The sequence below is a fragment of the Pristiophorus japonicus genome, chromosome 18 (assembly GCF_044704955.1).
Source record: "Pristiophorus japonicus isolate sPriJap1 chromosome 18, sPriJap1.hap1, whole genome shotgun sequence".
Taxonomy (NCBI): domain Eukaryota; kingdom Metazoa; phylum Chordata; class Chondrichthyes; family Pristiophoridae; genus Pristiophorus; species Pristiophorus japonicus.
The window spans coordinates 110,495,374-110,519,886 of record NC_091994.1 but is presented as its reverse complement, the minus strand read 5'-3'; the positions used below and the strand labels follow the sequence as shown (position 1 = coordinate 110,519,886).

The window sequence follows — 24,513 nt, the reverse complement described above, 5'->3', positions numbered from 1 at the left end:
TCCCCGCCGGCCCACCCCGAGGGCTGCAGGCCCGCCCAGCTTTGGCCACCGGCAGCAGGTCAGCGCCGCCCTCCGCTACCGCCACAGGCCCCACACACACACACAACGCCCGGGCCGGGCCGCCGGGAACGGGACGGCACGGCGCCTCCAGCCGGCTACTGTGTGTGTGTGTGTGTGTGGAGAAGCGGGGAGCCCGGAGCCGGGGCGCTGCCAGCTCCCCGCACGATGCACAAACAAGCGGCGCTTACCTGGTGCGGCTCCGCCTGCTCAGACGACGCCATCTTGCCCGGCTCTACCAATCGAGCGCCGACTCGCCGCTCGCCAGCTCGCAAGCGCCGCAAATCGATCGACGATCATAAATATAAAACATTTTATTTAAAATAAAAAAAAACAATTGCACCGTTTCAATTTAATTTCCAATAAGTTTAAAAACGTAATCCGATCTAAATTTAGAATTTTAATTCACAAAAAGAACAGAAGTATGTTCGACTGAGCATTCTGGGAGTTGTAGTTTGTTTTGAAGGGGGTGAATCGATGCCAAGACTGCGGCTTTATTTTTAATTCCGATTAAAATTATTTACGTTTTTTTAAGTGACAGACGGGTGCGGGGGACCGCAATTAATTTTGGGCGCTGGTTTAGAGGACGATGTTGTGGGCGGTGGCAGTGCGCATGCGCGTCTCCATAGGTGGGCGGGGTTGCCAAGGGAGGCCTTCAGTCGGCCCGCAGGCCTGGGTGGATTTTCTGGCTCCCAGTAACGCAGGTTCCCGCGCACTACAGTATGGACTCCAGGCGCCAATTCCCCTTCAAGATTTGCGGCCTCGACCGCCACCGGACTTTTGGCGTCGTGGCAAAGTCCCTGGCCGAGCTGACAAACAAAGGTGAATAAAACCCGAGTCGGGAAAAGCAGGCCTGTACGAAAGAAAGACAGACAGACTTACATTTCTTACAGTGGGCAGCACTCTCTCTCGCCTCTGAGCCCAAAGGTCGTGGGTTCAAGTCCCACTCCAGGGACTTGAGCACATAAATCTAGGCTGACACTCCAGTGCAGTGCTGAGGGAGTGCTGCCCTGTCGGAGGTGCCGTCTTTCAGCTGAGATGTTAAACCGAGGCCCCGTCTGCTCCCTCAGGTGGATGTAAAAAAATCCCACGGCACTGTTTCGAAGAAAACAGAGGAGTTATCCCCGGTGTCCTGGCCAATATTTATCCCTCAATCAATGTAACACAACATCATCAGGTCATTACCACATTGCTATTTGTGGGAGCTTGCTGTGCGCAAATTTCCAACATTACAACAGTGACTACACTCCAAAAGTACTTCATCGGCTGTAAAGCGCATTGAGACGTCTGCTGGTCATGAAAGGCGCTATATAAATCCAAGTCTTTTATAGCACCTTTCACAAACACCGGATGTCTCAAAGTGCTTTACAGCCAATGAAGTACTTTTTGAAGTGTAGTTGTATTGTCATGTGGGAAACGCGCAGCCAATTTTGCGCACAAGCAAGCTCCCGCACACAAGCAATGTAATAATGACCAGATAATCTGTTTTAGTGATGTTGATTGAGGTTTAAATATTGGCCAGGACACCAGGGATAACTCCCTCGCTCTTTGAAATATTGCCATGGTGAGTCTCATCCTAAACTTGAACCATGTAGCCTGCCTCACCCAGCTACATTTCAGCATTATTGTTAGTATAAGTCTGCTGGCTCTACTGGGAGTCAAACTTATGCAAGCAAGCTCATTCACTTTGTGTCTTCTGCAGCTGCCCGACAGGACCTGAAACTATGGGAAGATGGAGCACGCGGTGTCCACCGGTACGCTCGCGGCCTTCCGTGAGAGGTGGGCGCCGGAGGGACTGGAGAGCATCATCACCCCCAGCAACCAAATTTTAATTTGATCCTTTTAATGTCAAAAGTTTAACGTGTCGGTTTTAGTGCCCCTTTAAGAAGGGGGCACTTAATTCATCATTTCACCAAAATAGTTGAAACTATGGGAATGTACTTCCCAGCAGCCTCCACACGCAACGAGAGTCCCCAATAAGAGTACAGTCTAGTGGAGTTATACTACCAATTTAGTACTCGATTTATGCAGGTACTGGGGTAAATCCAAGGCCAGATTGTTATTGTAACAAGATTTGCTGTATCCCGTTTTCAAAAGAATCTCTTGACGAGAAGAGCGCAAATGCATAGCAGTGTGGAGGGGAAGGATGCAGGTTCCAGGCTAGTTTCTAAGCTTCCTGATTTCAGCTGGATGGAAAGTACCAAGTGAAGACCAGATACTCTGCAAAAAAGGATGTAAAATCGGATGAAAAGCCTGCACTATTTTTGGCATCAGGTTTAGAATGGCAGTATGCGCTTGCATCTTGATTTGTGTAGTTGCCTGTCCTCCATGAGAGTCATTTAAGCGTACAGAAAACAGGGAGTGGGATTGTGTGCCCTGACTGTAGAGTAGAGCCCCTCTCTCGACCTGACAGACAGCTAAGTTGTGTATCACAAAGAATTAGTTGCAACATTTCTTATCTGTGGTGTACAATCCTTTCAACTTGAAAAATAATTGTAAATGTGAATGACATGAGCAATGTAGGCCCCGAGAGGTATGTAAGAGCTTCCTATGGCAATTGCCCTTTATTATTCCTCATTTGGGGAACATCTCCTCATCTAGATAAGACTAGAACTTGTTTGTAAAGAATAACTGATGCAGATCCTTTTCTCTTGCAGTATGTGGCATTGACACTTCAGACTGCCTGACTTCAGTTATGTAATGCCATTAATGCTTTATTTGTAAAATAGTAATGATCAGTACTGTAGGTTTATGCAGAATAGCTGAAAATGCAGGAACATGAGGGCATTCAGCCTCTCGAGTCTGTTCCGCCATTCAGTGAGCTCATGGCTGATCTGCGACCTAACTCCATATACCCGCCTTTGCCCCATATCCCTTAATACCTTTGGTTAACAAAAATCTATCAATTTCAAATTTAAAATTAATAATTGATCGAGCATCAGTTGCCATTTGTGGAAGAGAGTTCCAAACTTCTGCCACCCCTTGTGTGTGGAATTGTTTCCTAATTTCACTCCTGAAAGGTCTGGCTCTAATTTTTAGACTGTGAAATGTTAAGTATATTGAAGACAACATTTTAAAGTTTGGTTCTTTTCAACTCTAGGATAAGTTGTCATGACGCAGTTATTGGCTACAGATTGTAAAAATCATGTTCATATCTGGGAACTTTAGACTCTGCAACATCTTGAATGTATTTTTAGTTAGTAAACGTCCTGAAACCTTAGCTGCGATATTCTGGTAATTTATGTTTATGGGTTTTTTATGTGTAGGAAAGGAAAAACTAAGTCTGGATAAACCTGGTGTGAAGCAAACTTACACAGTTGTGCTTGAAGATGATGGAACAATTGTTGATGATGAAGACTACTTTATGCACCTGCCAGAAAACACAAAATTCATGATCCTTGGATCCAGTGATAAATGGACTCCCGGTAATGTGGGTAAGTTTATCTTTAGAGAGGAATTGAATGCTAATATAAATTATGGAAAACACCATCGCAAAGAATTCTGAAAGGGCCTGCAATTAAATGGTTCCGTCTTTTCATTTCCAAAGCATTCAGAGAAATGGTTCTTTGAATTATTCAGTGCATGGATTTGAAATTTGAAAGATTTAAGGTCCAGAACTTTCTGCCAAAATAACAGCGAGTTTAATGCGTGCACCATTATTAATGTGTAAATCGTGTCAAGAAAGAGATATCCAGTAAATTGTGAATCCCCAGATGTTGCTGGATGATTTCTGCTATTAATTAGCCTTATGAAAACGGCAGCTCACCCTCAACCTCCCTGTTCCACAGTTCCTTGTTCATACTACAAATTTCTCCTTTTGCATGGCCCCTCCTCAGTGGCACAGCTGAGGTCACCAACATGGCAGTACGGAGTCATTTATTGCAACGTCACCCTTTTCTACAGCAAAACAAGAATTTTGTTGCCCCTGCCTCAGCTCGCCTGCTGCTGAAACCCTCATCTATGCTTTTGTTTCCTCTAGACTTGACTATGCCAACGCACTCCTGGCTGGCCTCCCACCTTCTACCCTCCGTAAACATTTGGTCATCCAAAACTATGCTGCCCTTGTTCTAACTCGCACCCGTTCACCCATCACCCCTGTGCTTGCTGACCTACATTGGCTCCCAGTTAAGCAAAATCTCAAGTTTAAAATTGTTTTCGAATCACTCCTTTCATGGTCTTGCCCCACCCTATCTCTGTAATCTCCTCCAGTCCCACAATCGCACCCGCCCCCACCCCCCCAGATATCTGCACTCCTCCAATTCTGGTCTCTTGAGCACCCCGATTTTAATTGCTCCACCATTGGTGGCCATGTCTTCGGCTGCCAAGGCCCCTAGCTCTAGAGCACCCTCCCTAAACCTCTCCGCTTCTTTATCACTCTTTCCTCCTTTAAGATGCTCCTTAAAACCTGCCTCTATGACCAAGTCTGCCCTATGTGGCTCAGTGTCAAATGTTGTTTTATATCGCTCCTGTGAAGCGTCTTTTAGAGATTTTACTACGTTAACAGCGCTATATAATTAAAAGTTGTTGTTGTCCATTACAAGCATACCAACATAAGAGTGTTAGTACTGCCTCTCATTCTGGACATTAACATCTAGTTTGTCAAACTGCATTTCACCAAAAGCTCTCCTTTACCCACAGAAATCAAGTTCAGCTCACGTGCAAAAATGGATTCTGGTGTTGACTGCGGTGAATACGTCGACTGTGTGGATTATCCTGAGTCTTCCTGTAATTGGAAAATTCTTGCCGGACAGCTTAGACAAAACCTTGCCCTAATTATTACAATGTCAGAGTCTGACCTCCAGGTAAGAGAAAGTGGACAAGCAGCTGGGTAGATTTACAGTAGGATGCAAAGTTCTATCAAACCTAATGTCTGTCATCTTTTGTGTATGCCATGCTCCTTGTTGGTTAAGGTCTTATTGGCTGAAAGATGTCCAAAGCCCAATTTTTGAAGCCGCTTTTAGAGATCTAAATACAGAGGTGGATGCTAATCAGACAGACTTGATATTTTGCGCTGAAAATATTTTGGAAATGGCTCCATTCTAATTAAAATAAACTAGACTCTAGAGCAGTATCCAGAAACCTACCAGTCCTGATTTCAGACTACCATAGGTTGTCTCCAACATGCCAAAAATGTGATGCAATGAATTCTACATTAAGTGTAGCTGTGTAACATGAGGCTAAGCCCACAAGGTGTAACTTGTGAATTCCTTTCCCGGTAATTTTAGTGTTTTTATTATGTAAAAGGGATAATATTTTCCATTTGACTGAATGCCGAAACTCATTTGACCCAGCCAAAACAAAGTAGCCATATAAATCTGCATCCCCCTAGTGAAAGCAAATTAACAGGCAGGAAATATCCCCATGGCCATTCTAAACTGTAACCTACTTCAGTTTCCCAAGTCTGGGAAACTGTCCTCCCTCACTATCTGAGCCAGTGACAACAAAGACATTTAGGCATCCAGGAACAAAGGAAAACAATCTATTTTAGGACCAGGAAACCATTGGGGCCCCTATCCATTTATTTTAAATATATATATAGTTTGTCCCCACTTACCTCAATCCTAAACCACTTATTTTGTCTGTTGTAGATGTCTGAAATACAAATATATCCTTGCTGGCTGGAAATGTATGGTTAACATGCAGGGTGGGTGTTCATGTGTAAACTATGGGGAAAAGGACTGAGTGGCTGTTAAAGCTGCACGTTTGTGGGTTTTGGCCAGGTTGTTTGTGTATCGGACTAGGTTGATATGTGCTTAGAGTAAATCGGAAACCTGACAAGTTGTTCAGCTATTAAAAATGCATTTATTAGTAATTATAAAATTTTAAAAAGAGCTAGCCACGATCGTAACCAGCATGCTGTGGGGTTGGGGGGGCGGGGGGGGTGGGGGGGAGGCTGCGGGGAAATGAAATGGATTCTTCTGCAGTCCACTATACATCCACACACAAGAAAAGACGGGGAAAAGAATCCTACTGTGCCATCCATACAAGGGAGGTGAAATTCATCATCGCTCTGTTTGGGGATGGTAACATCCGTGAGGTGCTAAACTTTGCGGCAGGTGCCGATGTCCCATCCCGCTCGATAGATTCGGGTTACTGTCCCCAAAAGGAAGTGGAGCATAAATCACGCGCTCCAGTTCCTTCCTGGGCCGGTAACAGGGCGGACACCTCAGCACTGCTACGCTCTGGGCCGTGCAACGTTGCCGTATCCGAGGGGCCCTCCCCTCAATTAAAGGCCACGACCCCGCGAAGAAACAGCATCAGGAGCGGCAACGAAAAGGCGAGGTTTTTTCCAACACTCGGCCACCTCCCCGTTAATTTTTTGCTCCAGTAGCGTCCGGCTACCCAATACGCTTCCCCTGAAGCTGTCGCTGTTGGTGCTCCGCGCTGCTTTTTGGGGGGGGGGGTGAAAGCTGAATTTAGGGCCGGGGCGATGTGCACGGCGATGATGCAGGTGCCGCTAAAGTCCCGCCGAATATGGCAGGAGTCGTTGCCAGTGTCGTGCCCAGGCGGGCCCAACAGAAGGCGCAAATACACAATTTCTAGCCCAAGGTGTCATGGTGTTATCTTTATCCACCATGAACCCACCTGCAGTTGCACAATCTCCTGAGAGATGCAGAAAACGAGGAGAGAGTAAATGAATACTATTTAAGAAAGTTTAGGAAATTACTTTCCAATCACTGAAGGCCATCAAGCAATCTCCAGGGGACTTCAGTAACTGATAACATTAGTCACTGGCACCCTTATCCTGTAACTCGAGGTCTTCTACTTGCAGCACCTCATCCGGCTCCTTTCAGAAGGCCTCCAGCAAATCCATATTCAGCACCCGTTCCAGTGGCTGTCTCTCTGTGAAAAGAAGCAATGCCTGGCATCTAACCTAACTCTGCTTTCTTATTTTGTACTGATATCCTCAGTCCTTCTCTGGAGGGCAGCCAGAATTTCATGACCCTCAACATTTCCAGTTAATGATGACTACATTGGAATTGGGTGGGGAAAAATGGGGCGCACCGTCGGCAAATGCTCAGTGGAACATTTGCTTGCAATCTAATGACTTTTGCCTGTAATCTTAAATTGTAAGTAGGTCAATGAGAAATTCTATGTAGCTTTCAGTGTACCTTCGTTTGATAGGAACTAATCGATGTGCCAGCTGCTGAGCTGGCAAAGGAACTGGAAGACAATGTAAAAAGAACTGAAGCAATACAGGACTCACTTCAACATACCCTTGACAGCAGAGAGGAGCATCGGCAAGCAAAGGAACTATTACAACTGTACCAGAATGCTTGTGGAAAACATGGTTAGTCGGATATTGTGGTGAATGTGTAACATTTTAATTTCTAAATTTGCTCTGACTCCACATATTTTTGCAGAAAAGTGAAGCCATCAGGTGCTCGAGTTACTATTTTATCTTGAATATCTGTATTCTTAATTGAGGTCCTTGTATTTGGAAAAACCTTCACATCTCGATATTGGTCTTTTAAATTTTATTATACAAATTAGGAATGATTTAGCTTTCTTGCAGATAATTAAGTCATAAGACAGTGCTGCAGAATGTTTTTTTCTAATCTGTTGTATGTAGGAATTTTATTTTGAATTGTTAAATTCATTTTAACTTGTCCGAGGTGTCTTCAATTTTAAATATTTAATGTATTTCAACTTTGCAGCAATTTGCCATTTGGTGTAGTCCTGTCCCAGGAAAACCCTTGCTCGATGATGAGTTAGCTATCTGAGCTAGGGCAGGTCTTTGGCCTAAATCTGGCTGCAGGTTATTCAGTTTAGTGCTAACCTGTGTTGTGCCATGAGGTACCAACCCTTGAGAGTTGTAGGATGCAGGTTTGTACTTGAGTGTCTTCTGTACCTCGGAGTTCTGAATCTCATCTGTGCAACTGAGAAAGCCCTGAGCAAAGGCTAAGTACTTTCAAGAAAGGAATTGTCGCATCTCTGCCATGCTTGAGTAGCAGCTAATTTGAGATTGGCATTATTCAAAGCCTGGAATCAGATCCATCCTCCCTCTGAGCTGCAGGTATTGTGAAGAAGAAACTAAGTATGCATGAAAAGAAAGAAAGACTTGGATTTATATAGCGCCTTTCATGACCACCGGACATCTCAAGGCGCTTTACAGCCAGTATTTTTTTTTAAAGTAGTCACTGTTGTAATGTAGGAAACGCGGCAGCCAATTTGCACACAGAAAACTCCCACAAATAGCAATGTGATTATGACCAAATAATCTGTTTTTGTTATGTTGATTGAGGGATAAATATTGGCTCAAGACACTGGGGATAACTCCCCTGCTCATCTTCGAAATAGTGCCGTAGGATCTTTTATGTCCACCTGAGCAAGCAGACGGTCCCTCGGTTTAACGTCACATCCGAAAGACGACACCTCCGACAATGCAGCGCTCCCTCAGCACTGCACTGGAGTGCCTTAACCCAAACTGACACTGGCATAAGGAAAACAGTAGCTAGTACATTTTAAATCTGACACATTCGAACTGCAGAGCAGTCCTGGCTTTGCTGAATTGTCGTTTGCACTATTGGTACAAGTGCTGCAGACCTACAGGAAGAAACACGATTCTCTAAAGGTTGCCTCTTTATGGACTCAAAGCATTGTGTTCTCGTGACAGTTATAAAAATATAGATACTACATTTTTCCTAGATTCAGAAGATGCGAGAGAAACTGATCAAGTGGATGGTCCCGATGCGACGACCAGTCAAACTTTCCAGTTGAGTCAACGTGTAATTAACACCCTCCGGCAGAAATCCAGCCCCGAGCTCAGCCTATCGAACATGGAGCTACAGGTGCAATAAATTCACTCGCTAGCATATTTCCAGTAGTTTGAATTTTACCTATTTTATTTTGTCTGTGCTGGGTCCACAGAAATTGGATTTATACTTCCCAAATATCACTCGGATAATAGAGACTGGAAATGGCAGGTTACTGACTTCATGAGAAATAGGAGCAGGGGTAGACCATTCGGCCCCTCGAGCCTGCTCCACCATTCAATAAAATCATGGCTGATCTTCTAACTCAACTCCACTTTCCTGCACTGTCCCCATATCCCTTGATTCCCTTAATATTCAAAAATCTATCAATCTCTGTCTTGAATATACTCAAAGACTGAACCTCCACAGCCCTCTGGGGTAGAGAATTCCAAAGATTCACCACCCTCCGAGTGAAGAAATTTCTCCTCCTCTCAGTCCTTATCCTGAGACTGTGACCCCTGGCTCTCGACTCTCCAGCCAGAGGAAACATCCTCCTTGCATCTACCCTGTCAAGCCCTGTAAGAATTGTGTATGTTTCAATGAGATCACCCTTCATTCTTCTAAACTCTAGAGAATATAAGCCTAGTCTACTCAATCTCTCTTAGGACAATCCCCCCCCCATCCCAGGAATCAGTCTGGTGAACCTTCGTTGCACTCCCTCAATGGTAAATATATCCTTCTTTAGGTAAGGAGGCCAAAATTGTACACAATACTTCAGGTGTGGTCTCACCAGGGCCCTATATAATTGCAGTCTTTACTCTTATACTCAAATCCTCTTGTAATAAAGGCCAACATACCATTTGCTTTCTTAATTGCTTTCTGTTCTTGCAGGTTAACTTTCAGTGATTGGTGTACAAGGACACCCAGGTCCCTCTGAACACCAACATTTCCCAATCTCTCACTGTTTAAAAAATACTCTGCTATTCAAATTGGAGAAGCTCACATTTTTCCATATTATATTGCATATGCCATGTTCTTGCCCACTCACTTAGCCTGTCTATAGCTCCATGAAGTCACTTTGCATTCTCCTCAACTTCCATTCCCACCTTGCTTTGTAGCAGCAGAAAACTTGGATACATTACATTTGGTCCCCTCATCCAAATCATTGATAGAGATTGTGAATAGCTGGGGCCCAAGCACAGATCCTTGCGGCACCTCACTAGTTACAACTTGCCATCCCAAAAATGATCTGTTTATTCCTACTCTCTGTTTTCTGTCCGTTAACCAATCCTCAATCCATGCTAGTATATTACCCCCAATCCCATGAGCACTAATTCGGTTTAATAACCTCTCGTGTGGCACCTTACTGAATGCCTTCTGAAAATCCAAGTACACCACATCCACTGGTTCCCCCTTATCTATTCTGCTAGTTACAACCCAGATCTGTCAAACATGATTTCACTTTCATAAATCTCTGTTGACTCTCCCCAATCCTATTATTATTTTCAAAGTGCCCTGTTACCATGTCTTTAATAATAGACTCTAGCATTTTCCCTGTTACTGATGTCAGACTAACTGGTCTTTAGTTCCCCGTTTTCTCGCTCTCTATTTTCTTAAATAACAGGGTTACATTTGCTACCCGGTGGGAACCTTTCTAGAATCTATGGAATTTTGGAAGGTAACGACCAATACATCCACTATCTCTATAGCCACTTCTTAAGAGGTCGGGTTCGGCGAGGAGCGGAAGTCGGGATCAGCGAGGCCCAGAGGAGCGGAGAGGTCAGCCCAGGAGTGGAGTAGCGTGGACCAGCTGTGGGGTCGAGGCCCAGGGAAAGTGCAGCATGGGCCAATAGCGAGGTTGTGAGGTCTACACTGCATGCTATAAAGCCCAGGTAGAGAGGACTTGTGGGAAGGACAGTAGGAGTATGTTTGTGTGTATGCACTAGACCCACGCAGCGCAGCCTGGTCTCCAGTCGTCTTGGATCCCCTTGCCACAGGACAAAAACCTTGCTCTATCAAGCCCGTGTGGTAGCTGGTGTGCAACGGCCAGCCCACGTTAAAAAAGAAAAATTCACACTTCGGCATCTTCCACTGTTTAAAATCTCATCAGTCACCTGAGAACTCATTTTTAGTGTGGAAGCAAGTCATCCTCGACTCCGAGGGGCTGCCTAAGAGGAAGAAGGCACCTCTTTCAAAACCCTAGGATGTAGGCCATCAGGTTAAGGGGATTTATCAGCTTTCAGTTCCATTAAATTCTCCAGTATTTTTTTACTAATAATTTCTTTCAGTTCCTCATTCTCGCTAGACCCTTTGGTTCTCCACTATTTCTGGGAGGTTTTTTGCATCATCTTCCGTGAAGACGGACACAAAGTATGTGTTTAATTTCTCTGCCATTTTCTTATTCCCCATTATAATTTGCCCTGTCTCAGCCTGTACGTTTACTTTCACTAATCGTTTCCTTTTTATATACCTATAGAAGCTTTTACAGTCTATTTTTATGTCTTTCATTAATTTACTCTCGTATTCTATTTTCCCTTTATCCTCCTTTGCTGAATTCTAAAATCCTCCCAATCCTCAGGCTTACTGCTCTTTTTGGCAACATTATAAGCCTCTTCCTTTGATCTAATATTATCTTTAACTTTTCTTGTTAGCCACAATTGGACAATTTTTCCTGTGTCTTTGTTGTAAATGATGTATTAGTTCTTTAAATGCTAGCCATTGCTCGTCTACCATCATACCCTTTAATGTAGTTTCCCAATCTACCTTAGCCAACTCGCCCTCATACCTACGTAGTTTGCTTTGTTTAGATTTAAAATCCTAGGTTTGGATTTGACTAAATTACTTTCAAATTTAATATAGTTTCAATTGACAGTCAGTTCTTGAATCATCTTACTCATTTATGCCAGTCTATTACCCTTTGGCATTGCTCATGGACATCTTTTTCATTTTCTCATCACCGTTTTTACGCATTTCCTTTGTCTTTGGGAGGAAAAGCTGGGGTGTGGGACTATAAATTGAACAGCTTTTTCACAGAGTTGGCAAGGGCACATCAGGCTAAATGGCCTCTTTCTGTGTTGTAAGGTTCTACGATTCCCTAATTGGTGAGGAAAGTTACCCTGCCCTTCTTCCTACTGGGCAGCGAGGGGGTAAGTGGAAATCAGGGGCTGGGAGATGTCCAGAGTAAGGAACCCAGAATTGCGAACAAAGGTCATGAGGTGGTAATGAAGTGTTGCCTCCCTTCCATATAATAACAAATTTCATTTATATAGTGCCTTTAACGTAGTAAAATGTCCCAAGGCGCTTCACAGGAGTGTTATAAGACACACACAAAATTTTGACAGATAAGGGCAGGTGACCAAAGGCTTGACCAAAATATAGAGCAAAGTTGCCAATAAAAAAAATTCCGGCAGTAACTTTAATATCCTACCAAGTCCCAGTTTTACATTGAGCTTTATTAGTTAATCTAAACAGTGACAGTTTAGGTTTTTTAAAATTTAGGTGCAAGTTATCCACTTTGGTAGTAAAAACAGAGAGACAGACTATTATCTGAATGGTGACAGATTAGGAAAAGGGGAGGTGCAAGGAGACCTGGGTGTCATGGTACATCAGTCATTGAAGGTTGGCATGCAGGTACAGCAGGCGGTTAAGAAAGCAAATGGCATGTTGGCCTTCATAGCGAGGGGATTTGAGTACAGGGGCAGGGAGGTGTTACTACAGTTGTACAGGGCCTTGGTGAGGCCACATCTGGAGTATTGTGTACAGTTTTGGTCTCCTAACTTGAGGAAGGACATTCTTGCTATTGAGGGAGTGCAGCGAAGGTTCACCAGACTGATTCCTGGGATGGCGGGACGTACATATCAAGAAAGACTGGATCAACTGGGCTTGTATTCACTGGAGTTCAGAAGAATGAGAGGGGATCTCATAGAAACGTTTAAAATTCTGATGGGTTTAGACAGGTTAGATGCAGGAAGAATGTTCCCAATGTTGGGGAAGCCCAGAACCAGGGGTCACAGTCTAAGGATAAGGGGTAAGCCATTTAGGACCGAGATTAGGAGAAACTTCTTCACCCAGAGAGTGGTGAACCTGTGGAATTCTCTACCACAGAAAGTTGTTGAGGCCAATTCACTAAATATATTCAAAAAGGAGTTAGATGTAGTGCTTACTACTAGGAGGATCAAGGGGTATGGTGAGAAAGCAGGAATGGGGTACTAAAGTTGCATGTTCAGCCATGAACTCATTGTATGGCGGTGCAGGCTCGAAGGGCCGAATGGCCTACTCCTGCACCTATTTTCTATGTTTCTATGTTAAGTGCTGTTAATTGCTGGACTCAATGAATACGACTACTTATTCAGGAAGTTCTCGATGAGAGTGAAGAGTCTTTAGTATCTGCTTTACGTTGTTCCATGAAGAAGATAAAGGATCTGCAAGAAGACTGTCGGAAGGAGTTTAACAGACGCTCGTCCAAAGTGAAGAGCCTGGACCAACTGAACAAACATTCGACAAAGAAAAGGAAACTGTGATACACTGGTGCAGCAAGCATGGCCAAACTTGGGTTTGCAACTTGTCACAGAGTGCTAAATCTGGACTCTAGTCGCTCAACTCTGGCAACAAAAGCAATTAAAAATAATCAAACATTGGCGGAAGGGAGGGGGGTGGAGAGAGAAGGGAAACGCTTTCTACTTGTAGCACTTGTCTGTATCGAGCACACTCAGATTAAGTATAGCATAAAACAGATGCACACAGTGCCTCATCAATACACTTTGATTCTGACTTCTGATCACTGCCTGCTACATGGTGTGAACGTTAAACTCCACTTCCCATGTGCTGTTGTGGATCTGCCTCCATTGTGAGCTAAGTTTTTGAATTTTACACATAACAACAACTTGTATTTATATAGCGCCTTTAACGTTAAACCGAGGCCCCGACTGCTCTCAAGTGGACGTAAAAGATCCCATGGCACTAAGAGCGGGGGAGTTATCTCCGGTGTCCTGGCCAATATTTACCCCTCAATTAAAACCAGATTATCTGGTCATTGTCACATTGCTGTCTGTGGGAGCTTGCTGTGCGCCAATTGGCTGCCGTGTTTCCCACATTACGACAGTGACTGCAGTCCAAAAATACATAATTGGCTGCAAAGCACTTTGGAACGTCCGACGGTCATGAAAGGCGCTATATAAATGCAAGTCTTTTTAACCTAGTAAAACATCCCAAGACACTTCACAGGAGTGTTACAAAACAAAATATTTGACACCGAGCCACATCAGGAGAAATTAGGGCAGATGACCAAAAGCTTGGTCAAAGAGGGAACAGTTGTGGCCACAGGGAAAGAAGACTTTAGCCCAATAATTCAGACTGTATTCAAACCCCTGTTCAGGTGAACAACATGCTTATGTTTGAGATACTCGGATCCTGTCACTCAATAGCACAACTTCAACAAATTTATTTGGTTTATGCCAATGGATGAGCTAGCTACCCACGGAGAAATAATGCAAAAGCAAAATACTGCGGATGCTGGAATCTGAAATAAAAACAGAAATGCTGGAAACCTCAGCAGGTCAGGCAGCCTCTGTGGAGAGAGAGACACACAAGCGTTAACGTTTCAGGTCGATGACGCTTCGTCAGATCTAGCGAATGTTCGAAAAGAACATTCTTAAGGACCACTGAAAGGGGGGAGGGGAAGAAAGAACAAAAGGGAAGGTCTGTGATCGGGCAAGCATGAGCAAGGAAACACAAAGCAAAGATGATGAACAAGGTAAAAGAGAACCAGAAATCCTGTCTGAGGGAAGAGCAGAACTTTTTTCAAGGTGGAAATAATGCATCTCCTCTCAGCAAATCTGGATGAGGAAAAATTGTGCACGAAACATTGAATAATGCCTATTTGCTTAATGTATTTGTTATACAGAGATCCTTGTCTAAATAGAAGCTTTTAGAGCCAGTTCAAAAAATATTCTTTCACCCATTTGTGTCTGGTGGAAGAAGATCCATTGTTTGCGATGTGGGATCCCATAAAACCCTCCCACCATATAGGACTGACCACCCTATCCATCGGCTGGTATAAAGATGGTCATGACCATGGAAGGGGCATTCCTGTCAGACTGTTAAATCATCCGGCGAATTCTTCCACTGCGCACTATTCTCCGCACTGAGATGCGAAAACATCAACAGCCTACGTGTGATTACCCTATAGCTGTTGGCCAGTTTGCTTGTAGTTTAGATCATTCCCTTGTAGTGGGAGAGAAACTCAAACATAAGCGTATGTTGTTCACCTTAACAGGGGGTTGAATGCAGCCTGAACTGATGGGCTAAAGTCTTTTACGGGCGATAGTCCCAAAACTGGAGGGTAATCATATCTGTATAAGCAGTCCCAAACTGTCGACTAATCCTGCTTGAAATGGTACCGATGAGGTAGTATTGCATGATACAACCAAGCATCGATGTACTTGGCTGTCATTCCTTATGTCTCATTTACTGGTCAGCATAATTTCTCCTCTATCTTGAGCCAAGGTTGAGGCAATGAGTGAATATGGAACGTCATATGTAGCCATGTAAAGGGTCTGACTAATGGTTGTATTCTGAAATCAAGTCTAAAATTTATCCATGCTTTTATCACTTTACATACAATGCATAACTTGAAGTGCTGTAGGCAATTAAGAATATATCTGATTCTGATTTATAGAACTTTGTATTAAAGCTGTGCCTGGATTGGTGTAGCTAAGCTTTAATTGATCACATTGTATGTGGCTGCTTCTTTTGTATTTCAAATAAAGTACTTGTTAATTTTCTAAGTTTTTTTTTAAAGTTTCTTTTTGAAGGTTTGCAGATGTGATGTCATAAAATGGATTTGTATTTCACAACCAATGAATTACTTCTGAAGTGCTGTTGTATAACACAATATGGCACCCATGTTCTTTCCTCAACACCTTAAAGAACATAAGAATTAGGAGCAGGAGTAGGCCCCTCGAGCCTGCTCTGCCATTCAATATCATGGCTGATCTTCGACCTCAACTCCACTTTCCCGCCCGATCCCCATATCCCTTGATTTCCCCTGGAGTCCAAAAATCTATCGTTCTCAGCCTCGAATATACACAATGGCTGAGTATCCACAGCCCTCTGGGATAGAGAGATCCAAAGATTCACAACCCTCTGAATGAAGAAATTCCTCCTCATCTTAGTCTTAAATGGTCGACCCCTTATCCTGAGACCATGACTCCCTAGTTCCAGACTCTCCAGCCAGGGGAAACAACCTCTCAGCATCTACCCTGTCAATACCACTCAGTAGCTTATATGTTTCACCTCTCATTCTTCTAACTTCCAGAGTGTTTTGGCTCATTATACTCAATCTCTCCTCATAGGACAGCCCTCTCATCCCAGGAATCAATCTAGTGAAACTTTGTTGCACCACCTGTAAGGCAAGTATATCCTTCCTCAGATAAGGAAACCAGAACTGTGCACACTTGTGAATCAAAGTAGAAATTCTATGTACTTTTGTTCTGTTTTCTCCAGCAACCTAATTGGTGCAGTATTCTTCCTTTTCCCAAGAACAATTTTTTTTTTGATTTCAGTCACTTTTTTTTGATTGTATTATCCCCATTTACATCGGATTACATCGGATATACAGTACAGAAACAGGCCATTCGGCCCAATCAGGCCATGCCAGTGCTTATGCTCCACTCGAGCCTCCTCCCGTCTTTCCCCATCTAACCCTCTCAACATAACCCTCGATTCCCTTCTCTCTCATATGCTTATCTAACCACCCCTTAAATGCATCGATACTATTCCCTCTGGCAGCGAGTTCCACATTCTCACCACTCTCTGGGTAAATAAGTTTCTTCTGAATTCCCTATTGGATTTCTTGGTGACTGTCATATTGATGGCATCTAGTTATGCTCCTCCCAAAAATGTGGAAATATTCTCTTTGTATCTACTCTTAGCAAAACCTTTCATCATTTTAAAGACCTCTACTAGGTCACCCCTCAGCTGTCTGACCCAGCCTGTTCATCCTTTCCTGATATGCATACCCTCGCATTTCTGGTATCATCCTTGCAAATCTTCTCTGCACCCTCTCCAGTGCCTCAATATCCTTTTTATAATATGGCGACCAGAACTGTACACAGTACTCCCAAGTGTGGTCTAACCAAGGTTCGATACAGGTTTAGTATAACTTCAACTTTCAATTCTATCCCTCTAGAAATAAACCCTAGTGCTTGGTTTGCTTTGTTTATGGCCTTGCTAACCTGTGTCGCTACCTTTAGTGATTATGTATGTGTGCTCAGAGATCCCTTTGCTCCTCTACCCCATTTAGATTCTTATTTTCCAAGTAATATGTGACCCCCCCCTATTTTTCTTACCAAAATGTTCATTTGTCAATAATAGGAATAATCAGACTCATATAAAACAGTAAGAAGCCAAATTTTTATGCAAATAATTCTGAGTAAAGTTTTGCCAGTAGCTAAGAGTCAACTTTTATTAAAGTTAATGAAAAATTGCGTTCGCCTGACCCAAAATCGCTGGATCCATACTAATATATGAAGGAAGGGTATTGGTGCAGTTTGGACTGGGAGATGTAACTGGACTCGTTATTTGAGTACACTTTCACTTGAAGACTCGGCGTATAAATGTACAGATTATTGTCAGTCTGGGTTATGACACGAGTCGCCAGAGCTTGAAGGGTTAACAGCCGAATTTGCCAAGAGAGGAAAATTGTAATTATCTATAATCAAGGACTTTGTATTCCATGTAAATCTCTGTATTTTAAAAGCTGTTTTTAAAAGGTTCTTAATAAGCCCATGATGCAGCTGCAAGTTGACATTAACCACTATTTTAAAGACCAACCACATTTAATTACTTGTAAATTAAACCTAATTAATAAAAACGTAAGATGAGCGATCTGAATAGCCATTTCTTTTAGAATGGAAATCATTTGCTATTACTGCAACAAAAAGTACAACATTATTACACAAAATGCTTTCCACGATGCTAATCTCTTTTGAAATATTGACACACCAACAAAATGTGAAGTATCCACTGTAATTATAAGAGCACAGCTGTTAATGTTGTTTTAATAAGTTATTAGAAATTGTCTAATGAGTTAAATTTAGAGCTATAAAGGGGACAATAGAGTGCTTTGACATTTTAACATGATTAGATTTGCAGATGAAAAGTTGGAAATGTTCCAGAGAAAGTCTACTACTTAAGGTTATTAGCAAGCAGTTTCCCCAAAACTTTTTCTCTCATTTTCCCGTGAAGGTGGTGACTTCTGTCCGCTGGGGTATGGTTCCTTGTGACAGTAGGGCAAGGTTGGGACCGCTGTCAGGAAGTTCCTCACAGAAGAGTGATCAACACATGAAATGCGTTTCGGGGTAGGGTAGTCGAGGCAAAAACCTGGAATTTAAGTTCAAATAATAACAATGTAAGAAATAGGAGCAGGAGCCGGCCATTCGGCCCCTCGAGTCTGCTCCGCCATTCAATAAGATCGTGGCTGATTTGGTCATGGACTCAGGTCCACTTCCCTGCCCGCTCCCCATTACTCCCTTATCGCTCAAAAATCTGTCTGTCTCTGCCTTAAATATATTCAATGACCCAGCCTCCGCAGCTCTCTGGGGCAGAGAATTCCACAGATTTACAACCCCCTGAGAGAAGAAATTTCTCCTCATCTCAGTTTTAAATGGGCGACCCCTTATTCTAAGACTATGTCCCCTAGTTTTAATTTCTCCTATGAGTGGAAATATCCTCTCTGCATCCACCTTGTCAAGCCCCCTCATTATCTTAAAAGTTTCAATAGATCACCTCTTATTCTTCTGAACTCCAATGTGTATAGGTCCAACCAACTCAACCTATCCTCATAAGTCAACCCCCACATCTCCAGAATCAACCTAGTGAACCTTCTCTGAACAGCCTCCAATGCAAGTATATCCTTCCTTAAATACGGAGACAAAATCTTCCAGGTCTCGCGTTACTCAGATCAGGATGCTTTGTCAAATTCGCTCATAAGAACATCAGAATTAGGAGCAGGAGTCAGCCATTCGGCCCCTCGAGCCTGCTCCGCCATTCAATGAGATCGTGGCTGATCTTCTACCTCAACTCCACTTTCCTGCACTGTCCCCATATCCCTTGATTCCCTTAATATCCAAAAATATTTCGATCTCTGTCTTGAATATACTCAAAGACTCTGGGATAGAGAATTCCAAAGATTCATCACCCTCTGAGTGAAAAAATATCTCCTCATCTCAGTCTTAAATGGTCGACCCCTTATTCTGAGACTGTGACCCACTGGTTCTAGACTCCCCACCCTGCATCTACCCTGTCAAGCCCTGTAATAATTTTGTATGTTTCAATGAGATCACCTCTTATTCTTGTAAGGTCTGGAGAATATAGGCCTAGTCTACTCAATCTCTCCTCATAGGACAATCCCCTCCCCCTCATCCTTGGAATTAGTCTGGTAAACCTTCATTGCACTCCCTCTATGGCAAGTATATCCTTCTTTACGTAAGGAGACCAAACCTGTACACACTACTCCAGGTATGGTCTCACCAGGGTCCTATATCAATGCACATCGCTCCACGATCACTCGCTGCTCCTTTGCCCTGACCTCGCCGCTCCTGCTGTACCTGCCCATGCTTCAATCAGCGACCTGGATCTTGGTGATGTCCAATCCAAGTCGCCCTCTTCACAGCCGTCGCTCGCCTGCTCCAGCACGTGCTGCTCCCTGGAGTGTTATGCCGCCATGCTGCTCCTTCCACTCCCTGGCCCAGGAGAGGCGCGAGTTCAGGGCCCAGGGGCAGCACGGACCAGCCCACACTGCGATATGTGTGCGTACTAAGTCCGTGCAGCAGAGCTGGTCTCCAGTTAGTCCTGGTTAACCCGTGCCACTGGACCAAGACCTAGCTCTGTCAAGCCCGTGTGGTGGCTGGTGTGCAACGGTCACCACACATTAAAAAAAATCCAAGCACAGGCATCTTCAAGATATAGTTCGGGACTGGAATATTAGGTCCTTCATTGAAGCACCTCTGAACCTTTTGGAATGGAAGCAAGTCATCCTCGATTCGAGGGACTGCCTATGATGATGATATAAATGCAGTAAGATATCTTGGGTGCCTGTGCCCCGTTTCCAGCAGTGGGCAATTTCAGCCCCCTTTTATTCTTATACTCAAATCCTCTTGTAATAAAGGCCAACGCACCATTTGCTTTCTTAATTGCTTGCAATACTGCCTGTTAACTTTCAGTGATTGGTGTATAAAGACATCCAGGTCCCTCTGAACACACGACTGCTGCCCAAGTTAACATCATGTCTTAATGGCCACAAGGCCACTACACCATTAAACTGCAGGGAATAAAGAACAGGTCATAACTCATTATAACTAGAAATTTGAAACTAAAAATTAACAGCAAGGATGCAACTTAACCTTCAAATATATATTGTTTTTGGACAAGCGGGCAGATTAAAAATTTGCCCTTCAAGGAGAAAATAACTTGACAGGTAGGTACTGTGCTCGGCACCAGACGTACTATTTGTACAAGCCCGGCATCCATTCCTTAAACACACAGTGGATCATATCTCTAAGGGTTCTTGTAGACCTGTGTAAGAGTACTCTCTAGCACTGGTCTCAGTGGAATCAGTCTACTTGCATACGGTGCGTTTCAAATTGCTCAATTAAATTATTTATCTCTGAATGCTAATTTTTCTGTCATTCCTTTGGAACGGAAAATCGTCAGTTTCATTTTAAATTTGGTCGGTGGGATTGGCTGCCTCCAGATTCCAAGGAGAAATTTTCCGAGGATCTGCTAATTGGATTTTTTAATTGGAATGTGACAAAGATAATTATATATTTTTACTAGTCGCCATCTATCTTCGGTGCATGTATGAAATTTATAAGATCGTCACGAATGAGATTGTCCTTTCTGTTTCTTGCACTGAGTACGATATTGTCGGTGCGGTCTAACAACCTTGGAGCAAGGTAGCTGTTTCGCGATTGTTTACAGGGTGAGAGTATTTCTGCACTGTACATTTCATGATGCCTTTACATCAGTTGCAGCACTACGAATCGAAAGTCGCTCTTCCCTGCTCCACTATGCAGTCCCAACCTGCACGCCTAACACTGCAACCTCTTAGTTGTGTGATTTCTGAGTGTTCTGCAGCTATAAACCATGCAGGAGACCAACTGTGAACATTGGATCTTTTTTACAATCTTAAGGGCCAACAAAATAGAGAAATTGTATAGTTCCAGTCCCAGGGCTTCATGACAATAAGTCAAAAGATATCAGGTTTACTGGTGAGTTGTAAAGCTCACGATACGTGATCATTTTGGTACTCCCTCTCCAATGCAGCTTCAACAAGATCGGCCTTTTGTGTTTTTTTATTATAAATTTTCATTTTTTTTCCCACTCGGATACATTTTTTAAAAATTCTTTTTAAATAAACATTGTAGGCAGAGCGGAAAGGTTAGAAATTGGACCTGGGCAGTGTTTTATGTGGATTGAAAATAAAGCTGTCAAAAGGGAAATCAGGTGGTTATGTGATTGGTATCAAATTCAATTTCAATGGGCTAGAATTTCCCCCAAAATCCACCGTCGGTGGATTGCTGCCCAAAATACCGCTCAGATTCTCAAATTATTGCCGGCGAAAAATTCCATGAAAAAAAGAAAGAATTCCGCCCAGCGGAAAAAGATGGACCTTGCAGCCCGATTCTCGGCGGGAAATGGAATCTTGGGCCGATTGGGCAGTTCGTAAAAAAAAAAGGACAATGATGACTAAAAGTTTACACCGAGGCTGCGGGTTGGGTCGTGGAGGAGAAAAACACAACAAATATTTTTTCAAAAAATGTAAAACAAAAAATCAGAAAAACTTTCTCGGGAACCTTTTCACCAAATCACTGCAAGGGTATTTTAAAATAATTAGTAAAAGGTCATTTACTTAGCTTTGTTTTGCAGGGCTACTTAGCCACCGCCCAGCTCCGCTGATTCTCGTGGGAGTTTTTTTTTTCAGCTTACCTACGGGTCACCGCTGAGCCAAAAATCGGGCGATGGCGGTGTATGGACAGTGCACGCCGGCTCCCCAGCGGCACCTCGAAACCGCCGGCGGAACTCAGCTGGGGAAATTTTCGCCGAGTCGGTTCTCGCCCAAAACGACCGATAACGCCGAGAAACCGGGCGGCGATGCAATGGAAATTCTAGCCCACAGTATCTTATTGATGCGATCAAAGAGATCTAAACACTGTTTACACACAGACCCACTGTGTGAGACTAATGCCTGGATTTTTACCATTGTTGAAGGTCGATTACAACAACAACAACTTGTATTTATATAGCACCTTTAACGTAGTGAAACGTCCCAAGGTGTTTCACAGGAGTATTATGCGATAAAAATTTGACACCGAGCCGCATAAGGAGAAATTAGCGCAGGTGACCAAAAGCTTGGTCAAAGAGGTAGGTTTTAAGGAGCGTCTTGAAGGAGGAAAGAGGCGGAGAGGTTTAGGGAGGGAGTTCCAGAGCTTGGGGCCCAGGCAACAGAAGGCACGGCCACCAATGGTGGAGCAATTACAATCAGGGATGCTCAGGAGGACAGAATTAGAGGAGCGCAGACATCTTGGAAGTTGTGGGGCTGGAGGAGATTACAGAGATAGAAAGGCCATGGAGGGATTTGAAAATAAGAATGAGAATTCTTAATTGGAAGCCAGTGTAGGTCAGCGAGCACAGGGGTAATGGGTGAGCGGGACTTGGTGTGAGTTTCAGGGCCAACTATGACACCAAGGTTGCGAACAGTCTGATTCAGCCTCAGACAGAAGGTGGGGAGAGGGATTGAGTCAGTTAGGGAACGGAGATTACCTGGGCTGTGCTACAACACCAATCTTCACATCCTGAGTATGTCACTAACTAATAACTCAGGCATTTTGTCTGCTAAAGGAATGTGAATTATCCAATCATTTGAATGAAGCAATAAAACTAGCAATGTGAGAATTTAGTGCTAAAATACTGAATTATTGGAAATTTGAATTCAGCAGCTCTGGCTGCTGAAATTTCTTGAAATCACAAGAGTCACATTATTTAAGTAGCTTCGCTTTCGCCCCTACAGCTACAAAAAATATATATTTTATTAAATCCATTTCAATGTAATGGTTGTTAGTTTATTTTCTTTCCATCCTCCACCCATTCTACTTGTCAAACCGAACTTTCAATGCATGTGAGCCTGCAGCCTGCTGATTATAAGCCTTACCCAGGACGACTGGAGACCAGCTCTGCTGCACGGACCGAGTGCGCACACCTATCGCAGTGTGGGCTGGGCCCGTGCTGCCCCTGGGCCCTCGCCTCTTCTGGCCCCAAACTGACGCCTCTCCCGGGTCCCGATCACGTCCCTCTACGATCTCTCGCCGCTCTTTCGCCCCAGACCTCTCCGCTCCTGCTGTACCTGCCCACGCTCCAATCACCGACCTGGACCTTGATGACGTCGCTCTTCGCTGCTGTCGCCCTCCTGCACCAGCTCGCGCTGTACCTTGCCGTGGTACACCGCCATGCTGCCCATGGCCACCGCGCGCCGCTCCTTTTATGGCCCCGATGGTGCACGGCCACCACACGTTAAAAAAATCCACACACAGGCATCTTCCACCCTTCAACATGTAGTTCAGGACCTGGAATATTTCATTGAAACACCTGTGAACTTATCCCTTTTCGGCGTGGAAGCAAGTCATCCTTGTTTCGAGGGACTGCCTATGATGATGATTCTAAACTTTATAATGGTGAATGTTTTTAAAGATGAGACTAAATAGGATGTTAGTGTGTGGTTCTTAATCCAAAGAGAAGTTTAAAGGGCTCCTTTGAACACCAGATTATATTGTGAAGGCAGTGTACGTAGTGTCCCATGGCAAACCAGACAGAAAAAGGTTAACATTTTGGGTATAGACCCATGTCTCAGTGGGCAGCACACTTGCCTCTGAGTCAGAAGGTTGTGAGTTCAATTCCCACTCCAGAGACTTGAGCACACAAATCTAGGCTGACACTCCAGTGCAGTACTGAGGGAGTGCAGCACTGTCAGAGGTGCCGTCTTTCGGATGAGACGTTAAACCGAGGCCCCGTCTGAGCTCTCAGGTGGATGTAAAAGATCCCATGGCACTATTTTGAAGAAGAGCTGGGGAGTTATCCCCGGTGTCCTGGGGCCAATATTTATCCCGCAATCAACATCACTAAAAAAAATAGATTATCTGGTCATTATCACATTGCTGTTTGTGGGAGCTTGCTGTGCGCAAATTGGCTGCCGCATTTCCCACATTACAACAGTGACTCCATTCCAAAAGTACTTCATTGGCTGTAAAGCGCTTTGAGACGTCCAGTGGTCGTGAAAGGCACTATATAAATGCAAGTCTTTCTTTTCTTCCTCAGAACTCAAAAGATATTACAGATCGACAGCATTTAAAAATGAACAAAGGGAAAGGAGGAAGGGGGAAAACATAATGAGCACACACACAGAGAAAGGAGGAGAGCGACCTGTAAAATGGAGACACAGAGACTTCTGGAGTATTGGAATCCGCTCTGCTGTGTCGTTTGTCATGCTTCTCCACCTATCCCCCACATCTATCTCCTTTTAGTTATTACACTCTATGTCGCGTATATATCTTTTATTTTATTTCTCTCATTATGCCTCCTTTTGTCGTATGGAAATATAAATGCTGCCATTTAACCATCTTCTGTTCTCCACCCAAGCACTTTACAGGTCACTCTATTTCTTTGTGTGTGTGTGGTCATTTGATGACCGGGGGGGGGGGGGGGGCAG

General features: G+C 43.8%; 2 protein-coding genes across 5 annotated transcripts in view; one reads left to right on the top strand and one right to left on the bottom strand.

The window, feature by feature from the left end:
* pex14 (peroxisomal biogenesis factor 14) overlaps positions 1-318 on the bottom strand; it is a 256,878-nt gene extending 256,560 nt beyond the window's left edge. Inside the window, exon 1 of the mRNA XM_070860576.1 lies at positions 249-318. Coding sequence (XP_070716677.1) covers positions 249-281 — 33 coding nt within the window. The 5' untranslated portion in view covers positions 282-318. The remainder of the gene's footprint in view (positions 1-248) is intronic.
* A 377-nt stretch (positions 319-695) lies between these two features.
* On the top strand, positions 696-24,209 carry dffa (DNA fragmentation factor, alpha polypeptide). Of its 4 annotated transcripts, none has more exons than XM_070860573.1 (6): positions 696-879; positions 3,324-3,491; positions 4,696-4,859; positions 7,183-7,348; positions 8,707-8,849; positions 24,123-24,209. In XM_070860573.1, the coding sequence occupies exons 1-6, from the start codon at positions 780-782 to the stop codon at positions 24,192-24,194; spliced, it is 813 nt and encodes a 270-aa protein (XP_070716674.1). In that variant the 5' UTR covers positions 696-779; the 3' UTR covers positions 24,195-24,209. The 4 variants fall into 4 exon arrangements, with proteins under 4 accessions (XP_070716674.1, XP_070716672.1, XP_070716671.1 ...); XM_070860571.1 differs by lacking the exon at positions 24,123-24,209 and adding an exon at positions 13,163-15,538; XM_070860570.1 differs by lacking the exon at positions 24,123-24,209 and adding an exon at positions 13,106-15,538.
* Positions 24,210-24,513: the final 304 nt, after the last annotated feature.

Coding starts and splice junctions, on each gene's coding strand:
- dffa (XM_070860570.1), top strand. CDS start 780: ATGGACTCCAGGCGCCAATTCCCCTTCAAGATTTGCGGCCTCGACCGC. Junction 880..3,323: donor GGCCGAGCTGACAAACAAAG/GTGAATAAAACC, acceptor TTTTATGTGTAG/GAAAGGAAAAACTAAGTCTG. Junction 8,850..13,105: donor TATCGAACATGGAGCTACAG/GTGCAATAAATT, acceptor CTACTTATTCAG/GAAGTTCTCGATGAGAGTGA.